This window comes from Chaetodon auriga, chromosome 21, assembly GCF_051107435.1.
Source record: "Chaetodon auriga isolate fChaAug3 chromosome 21, fChaAug3.hap1, whole genome shotgun sequence".
Lineage (NCBI taxonomy): Eukaryota > Metazoa > Chordata > Actinopteri > Chaetodontiformes > Chaetodontidae > Chaetodon > Chaetodon auriga.
The window spans coordinates 8,836,631-8,851,066 of NC_135094.1; the positions used below are offsets into that span (position 1 = coordinate 8,836,631).

At 43.8% G+C, this 14,436-nt stretch overlaps 1 protein-coding gene across 2 annotated transcripts in view; it reads right to left on the reverse strand.

Annotated features, from left to right (window-relative positions):
* oxsr1b (oxidative stress responsive kinase 1b) overlaps nucleotides 1–14,436 on the reverse strand; it is a 40,673-nt gene that overhangs the window by 18,181 nt on the left and 8,056 nt on the right. For both annotated transcript variants that reach the window (XM_076761403.1, XM_076761404.1), the window contains exon 3: nucleotides 6,336–6,444. In XM_076761403.1, coding sequence (XP_076617518.1) covers nucleotides 6,336–6,444 — 109 coding nt within the window. The remainder of the gene's footprint in view (nucleotides 1–6,335; nucleotides 6,445–14,436) is intronic.

Here is a 14,436-nt window from a genome sequence, read left to right on the forward strand (position 1 = left end):
TCTCAATGCTTCTGCGCTCAGCATGATGTTCGTCTCCTCGTCGCAAATGGCTGTAGGGAGGAGAGGAATTGACAGGAAGTGACAGGTGACAATGAGGGAGGCGCTGAGAGAAGGAGTGAGGAGAGTCAAGTCTAAGTGAGCGGGAGTCACAGTCCTAACGAGCTAACAGGTGTAATTACATGAGAAAGTGACCATGTAGCTGATGTGTGGGACCTTATCCTTGCTCACTCAACCAGATACAAAAAGCTACAGCCCTTCTTTATCTATGTAACATGAAAGACATAGACTTTTTTGGAATAAACGCCTTTTTGCCGAAAGCTAGATGAGAAGGTTTATACTGATGTCTGTATGCTAAGTATTAAGCTATCACCAGCAGCTAACTCAACTTAGCACACAGACTGTAGGGAAACAGCTAGCTCTGCTCTGTCCAAACGGTAACAAAATCTGCCTTCCAGCACCTTTAATTGGTAGAAAAATGTGGAAAAACAACAGTTTGTTGTTTGATGGGGGGTTATGTGCCGGACTTCTTGTTCTCACTCCCGCTCAGGACCAGTAACTTCCTGAACTCTGAGCTGGTTGTCTGGCAGCTGTTCCCAGCCAAGGAATAGGGATTTTTACAGTTTTTGCATGGATTAAACAAACAAAACATGTGTTAATTAATGAGCTTAAAGGAGGTGGTAGGTGAATTTTGTTGCATTTGGACAGAACCAGACGAGTTGTTTCCCCTCTGTTTTCAGTACTTATGCAATGCTAAGGTAACTGGCTGCTTGCTCCAGCTTCATATTACCGTACAGACATGAGAGTGGTATCGATCTTTTTGTCTAACTCATGGCAGAAAAGCAATCGTATGCCAAAATGTCAAACTTTTCTTTCAAGAGAACAGAAAAACATTGATACAGATAAAGGAAGACAATTAGTGTACAGCAAAGACTTTTCCAGAGCAGGCTGAGGTGGCACTGAGGGGAGGACATTTCTGAGAGCACACTCACAGCATGATGTAAGCTTTGGAGGATCACTAAATGCCAGCCTTGTCAGCCTCTTTCACATTCATCTGATTGAACTCTTCATGCCTCATTAGGTTGTTTCAACACGCTGACAATGACTGACAGGTTAACAATACAAAGGTTCATTTTGCATGGGAAAGACTACGGCGTCCAAGACAAGTGACACCTGTTGGCCTGGTTGGAACGGTGCCTGTCCAAGACCCCAGAGGGAATTTAATACTGATCACAGGGAGTAAATTAAGTCTTTGCAGTGTATTGCCCTGTAGAGTGTGCAAAAACTCAGGAAAATGTCAAATCATCATGTCAGTTACATGCTGGATTAGCCAGATCTCTCCCTCTTAGGATTTCAAACAAAACCTGTGAAGATGTAAAAGCCAGGATTTATACATAGCTCTACTTAACTCTACTTCATCCAACAACAACATCACTTTTACAGTCTTTCCATTCTCCTGTTCGGAGCGGGCGGTTTGAGACTGTGGGAGAGGATGAGAGACGAAAAGGGGGGAGGAGGGGGAAGTGGATGAAGGAGATGAGAGCTGGTGCCAACTGTGCTAAAGGCCGATGGAGAATGCCAAGCAAAGTTGGAGTGGCAGAGGGAGGGTGGGGCAAGGGAGGGGCTGTGGAGAGGCACAGGTGGTGTAAAAGAAAGGTGAAGAGGAGAGGACTGTTGGCTCAGGCTGAAAGAAGTCTCCATCTAAACTTCTAAATTGCACAGTTTAATTTTCTAGGGAGGAAGAACAATGTGATATAATGGTGAAAAAGGGTAATTCTGTTTTTGTCTTAATTCTGTAAACCTCAATCAAAGCTCCCCGTCAGCACTTTGGCAATAGTTGAGGGCCACATCATGATGTGACAAATCCACTGGCTCCAAACTTGACAGAGTCCTTTCATATGCTAAATCCAGTCAATAACAATCTGCCTTTAGCTGGGTTTCACTCTGAGTGGCATTCGATTGAGCTCGGCAGCAGCGACTGCAGGTCGGCGAAGGCTGCGCACTAATCTCCTGAGAACACATTCCTCTGCTCTGGCATGACTCATATTCTGTCCCTGTGGGTTTCAGTGGATGTCTCTCCGATGTGAATTTGGCCATTGACAGGTTATGCGGCGCCCTAATGAAACAGTTGTTCACATGTCACATTCAGAACAGGAATTTCCTGAAAAGCCCTGCACCTGCTGCGTACCTACCTCAACACGCAGCTCTACAGGTTTGGCCTTTAACGGATTTGCCAGAGACGAGTGCAGTCCTGACTGAGAAGACTACATACTACGCTGTCAGTCAGAGAGTTACTTTAGAGGAGCGAACAGCGACCAGTACCAACAAGTGAGACCGGCTGACCAACACACACTGCAGCATTAAGCAAGTTGAAGTAGCTGAGGTGAAGAAAACGCAGCGCTCGGCCTGATTCACGTCTAAAAGCCTGCAGCCGCTCACGTGTTATTCAGCGATGGCTTCCCATCGAGGCAGCTCTGCACAGCTGGACATACAACATTTATAACACAGCAGAGTACTTCCCCTCGTTTTGTTACTCACATACAGGCAGGAGGCTGTAAGAAGCTTTCAAATGAATGCATTAATTAATGCTGTTAACTTTTTACAATGAACAGGCCGCAGATCTGAATTGATAGTTACGTTTCATATTGTATTTCTGTAGACTAAGGACAGCAGTGAACCTCTTGCACAGTAAACAGTGAATCAGTAAGTGAGATTCCCAAAGATTCAAATCTACTGCTAAAGACTAATCCGCTGGTGCTCGGGGTTTTTGTGTATATGTGCAATGATGAGCTTTTTTGATCGAGGGACACCAAGATCGAACTGTGGCCTGTGGCGTGTTTCAGTGGCATGCGCCGATTCTTAGAGATATGTCGCGGTTTCCAGAAGGGAGTGTTGTTTGCCAGTGGTAGACTGGTGACATATGGGCCGTGTGCCAGGTGAAAATAAGTGCCATACCACCACGAACACAACACGAGACTGTCACTGACACCACCCATCCTGCTCCAAATGTGTTCATTCGATTCTATTCTAAAATGGATGTTTTTTAACGCTATTAGTTATATAAAAGTAGACTGCCACAATATTTTTAATACAGGGCATAACTGTCCTGAAACTGTCATTCTTCAGGTTTGGTCTTTTTTACTTTTAGCCACTTATTTTGACTTTTCTGCTTGTTGAACTTTTCCTTTAAGAATGTAAGTCTGGCTATGGTTAGCCTAGCTTAGCATAAAGACTGAAAGCAGCCTTGTTCTAATAACATCCACCAACACAACACAAGGTACAACAACTATTTGTGTTGTCAGGAGACGTTTATCCATCCGCCCAGGACTGTTTCAAAAGTGTTCACATATAGCTTATGGCAGAAGTCTATTCCCCTCAAATCATGATGTCAGATGTTTTTTTTAAAGCAAGCCGAGCTACTCCACAATCTTTTCACGTATCCCCTGGCAACTGCTGAAGCACACCCTGGGCTACAAGCATCCCTGGTTGGAAATCACTGTGCCAATACAGCATGAGTGGCATACAGTACCTTCTGTAAGTGCCATGAGCCGGTGGAACAGCAGTGGCATACCAATACTCAACAGTGACGCACCACTAAGAATGAGTGCATGGCATGAAAACAAGAGTAGTGTACTATCAGTGAACATCTGTATATTCAGACATGTGCTTTAAGAGTGCTACTTGATGAAAATCATCATAATTATTGTGGTCATTATTAGGATCATGATAATCTAACACAATTACTCACTGACTTTGGAAACATGCAGATGTAATTCAAGTGAAATCTCAACTCTAATATATACAGCGGCTTCATGTGATTCACTGCGTCCTTTTGTTCGGTTCTGTCTGTGTGACATGTCTGCGTTCTCTCTAACTTATTCAGTACTGAACGTGCTTGGTAACCAGCAGCACACAGTCATCACTGTAGAGAGCCAGTGCATGTCCTACAAGCTGTATGCTTAGGCTCTCTTTATGAGAGTCTTGGGACTGCCACAGTGGCTAACGACCGTACCTGCCTGCTCTCTCAACATGAGTTCACCGTGTATGAATGTGTCTGTGGGTGCGCTTGCTGAACTGGTTTTAGTTTTCTCGTTGACCAAAGGCTCTCCTTTCGTCATCTTGGCTTGAGCTGAACTAAACATGCCACACTTTGTGAGTTTGGGCTTTTAAGGGGCACCACTGTAATGGAAAGGGGAGCACTGGATTTATGAGACAAAAGGAGAGCATCACTGCTAAATGGAATGCGGCACAATAATCATTTTAGCTCAATTACCAATTATTTTAATTGTTGGAAGCCAAATATTATAACAACTGTCTCAGATGGGTGAAGTGCGCCTGGAGCAAACATGAAAATGTTGCTTAACAAATGTGACCTGGTGGCCGAACAACATTCTTCTCTGTTAGAAAGGAGACCTGAAGGAATGTACTCTGCTGCTTTATGATGCACTCCACAAACAACAACTGTTGATAAAAACACGTCAGGGCTTTGTCAGATCAACTGTCAAGCTGTTATCGGCCTTCCGACAGCAGGAGACGCAAGACAGGATGGAGTCGGAGGGTGGAGGCGTTCTTACGCTGCATCAAGCCAGAGGAGCAGACAGGGGTTGGCCTCCTCTGGGTTGGTATGCTCTGCCCTGTGGAGTGATGCTCTATAAACCCAACCTCATTTGAGGTCTGTCTCCATGGCAGACGTCGCCGCGGCCATCATTTAATTACTCCGCACAATAAAACTCAACATCAAGGGCTCTCTGTTTAACTAGGATCAGGGGGATGAGAGAGGCCATCTTAAGTGCTGTCTGCTCCTGCTGTGAGGCTGGCCGCCTGCTCGAGCGTCGCTTGGCGGGCACTGTGACCCCGGGCCCAGCTGCAAGGCGGCTGCCAAGAGGCTCGTGACTCGAGTGTATCCGAGAGAGCCAGGCATGCCACCTGGACACTATCCGTTACAGTGGGATGCTGTTTACACTGGGGGCTGGAGGGGAACAAGGGAGGATAGAAATAGAGTGGAAATGTTTAGTGTGTGGATGTATCAGTGAATGCTTGGGCTTGTATAATTAAGTGTGTGAGACTGAGAGCAGGTTTTGGAGAGTGACGAGTGGCAATTTTTTTGCCTCTTTGTAAACAGCAGACCATAACTTCAGGCTGTCTTCTGCTCCGAGTTAAAGGAGCCCACTGCTTCTTGCTTGTCAACTGTTTGGCGCAGGAGGCCTTCATCTACATTCTGTTTGTGTCTAAGAGCCCTCACAGGTCTGCTCTAAAAGCTTCTCCTTCACAGGCGGATCCAGATACCATAGCTTGATGTTTCTGGTGTAAAATAAAAAAGAAACAAAACAATCAGAAGCAGATGCAATCATTGCATTATGAGGTCTCTCTCTCCATGGTGGCCCTCTCTTCATGCTCCTCTCACTTGTTAATTGCAGCGCTGCCACATGGGTGCCATGACGCCGGGCTGCGGGCTGTTATTACCTCTGCCCTGTCATTAGCTCCTGCACTGTACTGAGTTAAAGCCCGGAAAGAGCTGCAGCTCACATGGGACACAATGAGGATCAGTGCTGTCACATTCCCTACAATCACAGTCAACATCACCAGCAGTAAGTGGCCCAGCTCTTCCTACTGGCCCCTCTCCCATCTTGAGGGACCCTGCCAAATAGTCTGGACCCGACCAGTTATGAATTTAAAGGGATAGTTTGGGTTTATTGAAGTGGTGTATGAGGCACTTATCCATATTCAGTGTATTACCTCCGGTAGATGGTGGTTGAACATCACAAAGTCACACAGATAAACAAACTGACTGAGGCAACGGAAGACCAGCAACCCCCGTGTTATGGAAGGTAAAAATTAGTGATTTTGTCATAGGAGTCTGGTAACTGTGTCCTGTCGGAAAGGCCTGTTTGACAGCAAGGTAAGGCGGTGGAAATATTCTAAATATACACTTGAATGATTTTTTGGGTGGCTAAAATGTGCTTTTCCGCTGCCCCCATCCACAGCAGTACATCGCTTAGCTTCCTACGGCAGAACTCCTGCTACTTCTCCAAACTGGGGCTGTGCCAGAAGCCATCAACTGCAGATAATACACTGATTATGGATAAGTACCTCTTACATCTCCTTTTAAAAAAAAAAAACTGAACTATCATGTTGAAGCTAGAAGTATACTCCAAACCAAATTACATTTGATGTGGTATACTCACTTTAACCCCTTTTTCTGAAATCAGAAATATTGAGATTGGTATTTTGGTCTGTGCAGGATCTCGACATTCAAATTGACGGGCAGAAATCAGGGGCAGCGTAATAAGAGACTGGACAGATGGAAGAAGAAAACCCTGGAAGACACATGCACTTACCACCACTGAGCAGCTTCATGACCAGCCACAGCTCATCCTTTACCACGAACGAGGTGTAGTAAGACACGATGTTGGGGTGGTGGCACTGGCTCATGGCCTGAATCTCTTTCTGTGAGAAGAAAACAGAAACAGAGAGATATGAGCTGTAAAACATTAAATGTATTGTCTTTGTACTGTTTTCAGTTGAGCGTATGTCAAAAAGGATTAGCAAGTTATCACACTGTGTTTATGTTTTACACAGTGGCCTGTTTTTTGTGGAGTAGGGGCTGTAAAACCTGAAACACACGATACACCCTCCTTATGTTTTCATGCAAGACACACAGAGCTGGTAGCTAACTTTGCTCATTTGGCTCCCACAGAACGATACGAGAAAACCCTGGAGGAAACAAACTGAGCGTACTCACAATAAATACCTTTGATGCTGCAGCTATTCTTGAAATTTAGTACTTAATATCTTAATGACGTCAGTAGTCAGACGAGAAATAGGTTAGGTCACTATAATGCACATCTATGCAGAAGTGAAAAACAGCCGGTACTCAGCCCTTTCTACAGCTGTAAAGCTTTCTTTCTGTGTGTGTGTGTGTGTGTGTGTGTGTGTGTGTTTGGGAAGCAGGGGAGCTGAGGTAATGCTGGCACAGAAGTCTAATCCATCACTTCAGCACCGGTCCTGAAGTCATTTGAGGAGAGACAAGCTTCCTAAGGAAAAGAAAGTTGGGACCAGTGCTTCTGTTTCTGCACTTGACAAATGACTGAACCCGTTACTGGAGCTCCATGTTAATGCACTGCATCTCTGTACTACAACTCGTCCTAAACTTGTCTTCTTGAGGATGTGGATGAATAACACTGAAAATATTATTTTTAATTATTAACGATATATCCAACAAATTTCTCAAATCTGAATATTTGATGTTCTTCTAGTTGTCTATGACAGTAAATTGGATTTCTTTTGGTACTGGACTGCTGGCTGGACAAAACATGCAATTTAAAGACGTCACCTTTGGGGAAAATGTCATGGACATGTTTTTTAACATTTTCAGATATTTTACAGACCAAACAGTTAGCTGGTGAATTGTGAAACAATCAGCAGATCAACAGACAATGGAAAAGAGTCAGTTAAATGTTAAGTTGCATCACAGCTTGGTTATGACATTAAACGCTATCATGCAGAATATATTTTCCAAAAGTAACCTTTCATTGGAACATTTTTTCTTTATACATGAATTTTAGTGAAATATTTGAGCAAATGCAATAATTTCACATCAAACCCTTCTGTGTTAAATTCAGCAAAATTGATCCAGGGTGCATTTACACGTTGCATCTCCAGTCTTTGCGCTAAGCTGTGCTGTCTGTCTGTACTGGATCCACAGAGGTGAAATCAATACAGACCTCCTCATCTAATTATGGGTTTCCACCACAAACGACCATATTTGCCCAGATTTCAGAGTGTTATCTAAAACAGCTATCGAGTGTTGTTCCATGACAGGTGCAGCACAAGCATGTCAACTGAAAAACCACAACACTTGAGCTGAGAACATTTGTTGAAGGCATCAATCAATAGATGCTCGTGGTTCAATCAAAGCCTGATGTTCCATCAGCATAAATGCTTAGCTTACACAAAGTGCATTAGCATTATCTGCTGCAGAGTCATCACTATTGAGCTTGTGGCCTTCAGTCAGCGCGTCCGCCAAGAGAGGCCTGGACAGGCACGTGACATCATGATGCCTTTGGAGAAGAGCACTTGACAAAAGAAGGTTAAGATCAGGAACTGAGTCATAATAAGGGCGGATACAGACTGTGCATGAAACAAAGTCATTGGACCATGACGGGTACAGACATGTTTAAATGCACACAGATCTGTAGAGGACAATATAAGGGTTAGAGTTAGAGTGTCAGTCAAAAAAAAAAAATTAAAAAAATCGCCCAACAGGTGAGGCCAAACGCCACTCCAACGGCTCTCTACTAAAGCTGTTTTTGATTGTCAAGCAGACTAATAACTTCCAGTCTGCCGGGCCAGACGGCGAGCTCTGTGGGTTGTCTCCGCTATCATTCTTTCTCTGGATGCTACAGGCTGAGAGAGAACAATAATGATATAGCCTGTTGGCTGCTAACTGGCTTCAGTGGAGCCTAACTCAGCCCCCCTGTGTTCTCAGCACAGTGGAAGAGGCAGGTCACCACAGCACTGTGGGCCAGGGTAACCCCAGAAAAGAAAAACAATGGGATAACAGGGAGGATATCGTGCTCTGGCCGTTGGCAGGTTTTCCCATCTTTTCCAGCGGACAATGTGTGAATCAGAGAGGCTCTTTGTTGTGGGGATTAGGTCACTGTAAACCTATGCTGCAGCAAAGACAGTGGAAATGTTCTCATGCTCAAAACCATTCATATGTCTTTCTGTGTAACCTTCAACGTGCAACCTTTGACATTTGAGGAAATTTTGCTTTGTGAAAATATTTTTGCAGGCCATCTCAATGCCGCCTGGAAAACAAAGATATTTTTAAGTATTCCTGCATGATGACCCGCACGAAGTCTGGCTTCATTTGCTTAGAAATCTTACATTGCCGCATGTTGAATACGTGGGAAAAATACTTGTCTTAAGAGACAACATAAACAAGAGAAACAGAGAAATACTTTGTCCAAACAATCTTTGTTTTGGCCTTTGTGTTTGGTTGTTGCAATGCCCTCATCCTAAAACAGACATTCAGAGCAGGCTTATTCAAACCATCCGACCTGCAAACCACAAGCGACACACCTGTCTGCCGCCTCCCACAAAGCCTCGCTGTCCCGAGATTAAATTTCCAATTTAATATAAAAAGCACAGATGACACAGCAACCTGTGTAGGACATCATTGTCAAGTGACTTTTTCTAAAGACCATCTGTGTTACATTCATAAGCAGCATACCATTACCATAGTTTATCTGTTAACTGTACAGCATTTGTTCACCTTATAATGTCAATACCATTCTAGATACCTCGCTTTAACAAAACATGCTAAGAAGCTGACACATTCTCTCCCAGCCGTGTTATTAAAGCGTAATTTCAAGAAATTAAAGCCTTTGTCATGAGAACTTAAACTCCATTTTCAACAGGTTTTGTTTTTAGTGGAGGACTAGCAGGCTGGTGTGTGCCAAAAGTTCAATCAATATCAGCATCAGACTGCTCCTCCATCCCCTCTCTCCACCCCCGTAATGAAACTGTCTCTCTTCCTCATTATTAGGACCTAATGGAAATCACATTGGTATATAGAGTCTGTAACTTTTGACTCAAATCTCCCCAAAATGTCATCACAATTAAAATGAGTAAAACAAGGCATTCATTGTGACATGAGCGAGTTCAATTCAGTTTATTTCATAAACAAAACTAAAACTGACCATTCACTTCTGCGATGGGCCTATAAATGCACGTTAATGCCCTGCAAAAGGAAGGGAGGAAGCGTAACCATTTACAGATCCTCCAGGAAATAGACCGATCCACATCAATTGTGTTTTTCTATGAGGCCCGATCTTTGCAGTATTTGGCGTGTCTGCTGACCTTGAAACTGAGCAAAAAATAAATGACCTATTGTCACAAACAGAATACAGTGCTGGGTCACAAACTGGTGCCACAGAATCACACTGATGGCAGACGCACAGAGAAGCCACTATAGAAGCAATGTTACGTCACTATCAGTCACTCAGAGCCGAACACACACTCACTATGACCCAATCTCACACTCTCACACACACGAGAAACCATTGAGGAACACAGGCTCTGCCAAATGAGGGGGAAACGTACTGCAATGTGATCTTAAGGCTGCTGAGATAACAAATATACCTCTGAATCATTTCCTTTTGCTCAATTCAGACTTCTTCTACGAGAAATAACTATTTTCACGTCAAGGCACTCAAGATCTTTGTTACCTCAAGGTGTTTTCAGGTATTTTGAAGCATAAGCCTGGTAGATATTTGGTCACACACCAAAGAACTGGGCAAAATGAATTATTGACTGAGGATGGAGATGGATGAAAAGTTAAGAGAACATCAAAGTTAGTATTATTATTATTCACCTTGAGGGGCACATGAATGTGTGTACTAAATTTAATAAGAGTCCATCCACTAGTTGTTAAGATACTTCACTGGTTAAGAGAAAACTTTGGCCAGCTGGTGGCGCTAGAGGAAAACTCAGGTCTCTAGGATTCATCCCCTGGGCACCATGGATATCTGTACCAAATCTCATGGCAATACATCCAATAATTTTGCAAAAAACCCCCAAAACTTGTCAGTTAGGACTGAGATCTGACCTGGAAGAGAGAAAACTGGAGGTCAGAAACCAAATGTATGGAAGACTGAAAGCAACGGAGATGGAGCGAGACAAAGACTTTCTCTGGAGATGATGGAGACGTGCAAGAGGGAAAGAGGAGGGAGAAACAGAAACAGAGAAGAGGATGAAGCAGAGGGAGGAGAGAGGAGGAGGAGGAGGAGAGCAAAGGAACACAAAGCCTGAGAGAAAAGAACAAGACCATCTGAAGAAAGAGAGGCTGCAGTGGGGAAAGGTGATGCTGCTGGAGGAGGAGCCTGTTAACAGGCAGGTTTACACCAAGTGCCCTGAAAAAAGAGCAACAGAGGAGGTGAGAGGAGGCTGAGCTCTGCCGTCTGCTAAAGGTGCCTGACCTCTGACCCGAGGGCCAAGCAGCAGGGTGAGAAAGTCAGCCTGTCAGAGAGTCCCACCCAAACGCTCAGCCGCTCCACCTATCTCCTCTTCACTGGCCCCAAGCCTGAAGGTGTTCATCACATTTGTATCGCTTTCCTTCATCCTGCTTATTTACCACTGAACCTGTGCAGCCTGAAAGTGTCCAACAGTATAATATAAATACAGAATTATGAAAAAAATTGTCCACATGAATAAACTCTGGTTATGTCTTTATTTCATTCGCAAGAATGGAGGGCAAACAGTGCCAAAGTAATTCTGAATCAATCAACCAGCTGCTGCAGTAAATAAACAGTATACACAGGACTCATTAACTAACCTCCTTTTATCAAGCTTCACAAAGCTGCCTCTGTTTCTGGATAATAAGTTAGACTAGGTTATCAGCTTGGACACTACTTAACATGAAAACAAAGGACCAGCATTAGCCAGTGTTCCTAATGTTTTTAATTATTTAATACTGAACTCTTTGGGGCCTTCTGTATTCTTTTAAACTTGTACTCAAACACCCTAACTCAATGAAACACTGCAGTGGCTGCAGGGGAGACTCAGAGTTCAATACTGGACCGTTAAGTACCAGGACCACAGAGGGAGGAAGGGTGAGGAGTGCAAGCTCGAAGCAGAGGAGCAATGTGTGAGATGGACCGCCTTCAAGGCAAGCCGTGCCATCCAGTTCTGTTACAGGCAGAAACAGCATCCTCAAATCCATTTTTTAATGAGCTTCATTTACTTACTTTCTTCATATTTTGTATTTTTGTGACGTAACAAAGTAAAATTGTGTTGATGTTGAACATGAAGTTGTACTGATTATAGTGGTTAAACACACTGAAGTGATGCTCATGTCACAAATACTGGCACTGTGCACTGAAGCCAAAAACAAGACGAGTCTACAGGCACGCTAACTGCTCTGTGAGGCTATTTATGCACAGCAGAGCTTTGAAGTCCTCAAGCTGACGCTCACCGTGACAATGCTAACATGCTAGCTTTTAGCAGGTACATTTTGTTTTTATAAAACAAACTTCAAAAGCATGTTACAGTCAGAACAGACACTAACTGCGAAAGGCTAAGTCTGACAGTTTTCTGATATATCCTTTGACTGTGTGCTTGATTTTTTAAAGCGGAAAAGGCATCAAATCTGCAACCAAGATGTTGCGCCAGGGGTATTTGGACACTTCTAATATAACAATGTGCGACATGTGGCTGTGAGGGTAGCAAACCCGACAAGGCCATCTTGGCAATTGGAGACACAGATTAGTATTTTGTAGTGAACTAGATATTAGCAGAGAAGAACAATAAAGTAAGTTTCAATAAATCCGTAAACCCAACAGTTGTAACAATTGTGTAATTATGTAAGAGGATATTCAAACTGCACTGCACGTAAATTGTAAACAAACCTCCTCCTCATCTGATCTAGAGTCACTCAAACTGCTGTGCCAGGAATAACTACAACATACCGCTGCATACAGACACATGACAGATTATTGGTCTTTCCGACATCAAAGAAATTCACAGGTAAGACTAAAGACCTGCAGACTTCTTTCAAACTCGTGGCATCCTCTTTTCAAGCTGCTTCTTTAGAGAATCAGTCTGGGACCAATTTAATGCTTCCCCGACGTTTAAACGGGTACCCAGCAGGCTGTGGAGCTGGGGGGGGGGGGGGGGACCACAGGCAGGAAATCCGACCTCGCTGTATTCCATGTGACCGCCTGCTCCGAGAATCCGGGAGCAACATTCCCCTGATTCATCCTCCAGAAATCTGGGGGGTGGGGTGGGGTGGGGAAGGGTTCCTCCTCAGTTTAGCATTGCCAGAGAGTAGTGAGAACCCTGCCAGTAATCTCTAGCCATGATCTTCCATGCACACGTAAAGGCTTACACAATAACTATTTCGCACAGGTTACTTTCACAGACTTTTGGATGAGAACTTGGAAAGAGGAAAAATCAATCAGTCACTCTCCTGGTGTGGGTTAACGGCTCATTTCCCAGGAAAATCTCATGTCTACTGTAACGTAGCCAAGAAATGAAAAACCAAACCATTTGAAAAATACATATTGTATATAAGAAACTCTTCGCCATCTCCAAAGCAAGAACACAAGCCACAGACAAGCTCCCGGTCATCTGAACGTGCAGGGGAGCTTGATGCGATCATTCCACCTCTTGAGGTAAATCGTAAACCACATGTCACGCAGTACATGATGTGCCGGGCTGCGGTGCAAGACTGCATCGAGGGCATAAAAACACAATACAGTCCTCAGGAAGATGTCCCACGGTGGTCTAATAGTTTCCTGGCAGTAAGTGGAGTCCTCCTTCAGAGAACAACCAGAATAGTGTTTGACGTGACAGTAATGATTGGCTTGGAGAAAACAAGTAATGAAAAGCAGAGGTGGAACTAACTCTGTCCACACGCAGAGACCACAAAGACAAAGCTTTAATTGAAATCTCGTGTTGTAAGGGAGTATAGCTCCCTTTGATCACATAAAAAGAAATGTAGTCATTTCATTTAGTGGTCAAAAATAATGCCCTCGTGTTTTTTAAATGCTTTGCTAATTGTGTTTATAGTATCACAAGGAAGGAAAAAGGTCTTTAGGAAAATATCAGGAATGTTGTTTTTCATCTCAGGTCTCTTCAGCTGGCAGGCTGAGCCCCGGCAGGGGAACAAGAGGCAAAGTAAGGCTGTAGCCTACAAGCTAAGTGCAGCGTATTGTTAGCAATGCTAGAGTAAACCCAAAATTATAACTTCCATATGCACGTGATGGATTTTGCCATCAGACAGTGTACACGCAGGCTCTGTGTGGACATCCATATACGTACAATTTGTTGTGACTATGCAACTGCTAGGCTACAACAAGCTACAGAAAACATCTGTACATGTGCTCCAGGCTGACCCCAGAAAAGCAGTTCATTCTTAACTACTACACATCCATGGTGTAGCAGCTGTCTGTGTATGCGTCCATTCAGGAGCATATTCGGGCCTTAAGAACCAGACCAGCATCTAACTGGACCAAAGAGGCATTTGCAGGTACTTTTACATCCCGTTTATGTGCAAATTAGCTTTCTAGCCTGCAGACTAACATTAGCAGTGCACTTTGCTGATACGCATCACTTGGTTGCTCGTTCAACAAGGTAAGGGGTGGGACAAGACGTGTTCATGTTGGTAAGCTAGATCAGACGGAAACAGGAAAGCTAATGTAGGCTGCTGTGTAGTAGGTTGCTCTCTGGCTCAGTTTGCTCTGCCTCTGTCAGAAGGCTGCCAAAACTGCTTTATGCAATATTTGATTGACTATATTGAATGTCTACATAGACAGCATTCATAGGAATTAATGCAAAACTAGAGGGTGCCATTATTAAACAATACTATATTAATTAACTATTACGAATTTCTCCCTTTTGGTTTCTGATGTTTTTCTTAAAGGAGAACACAGGCCA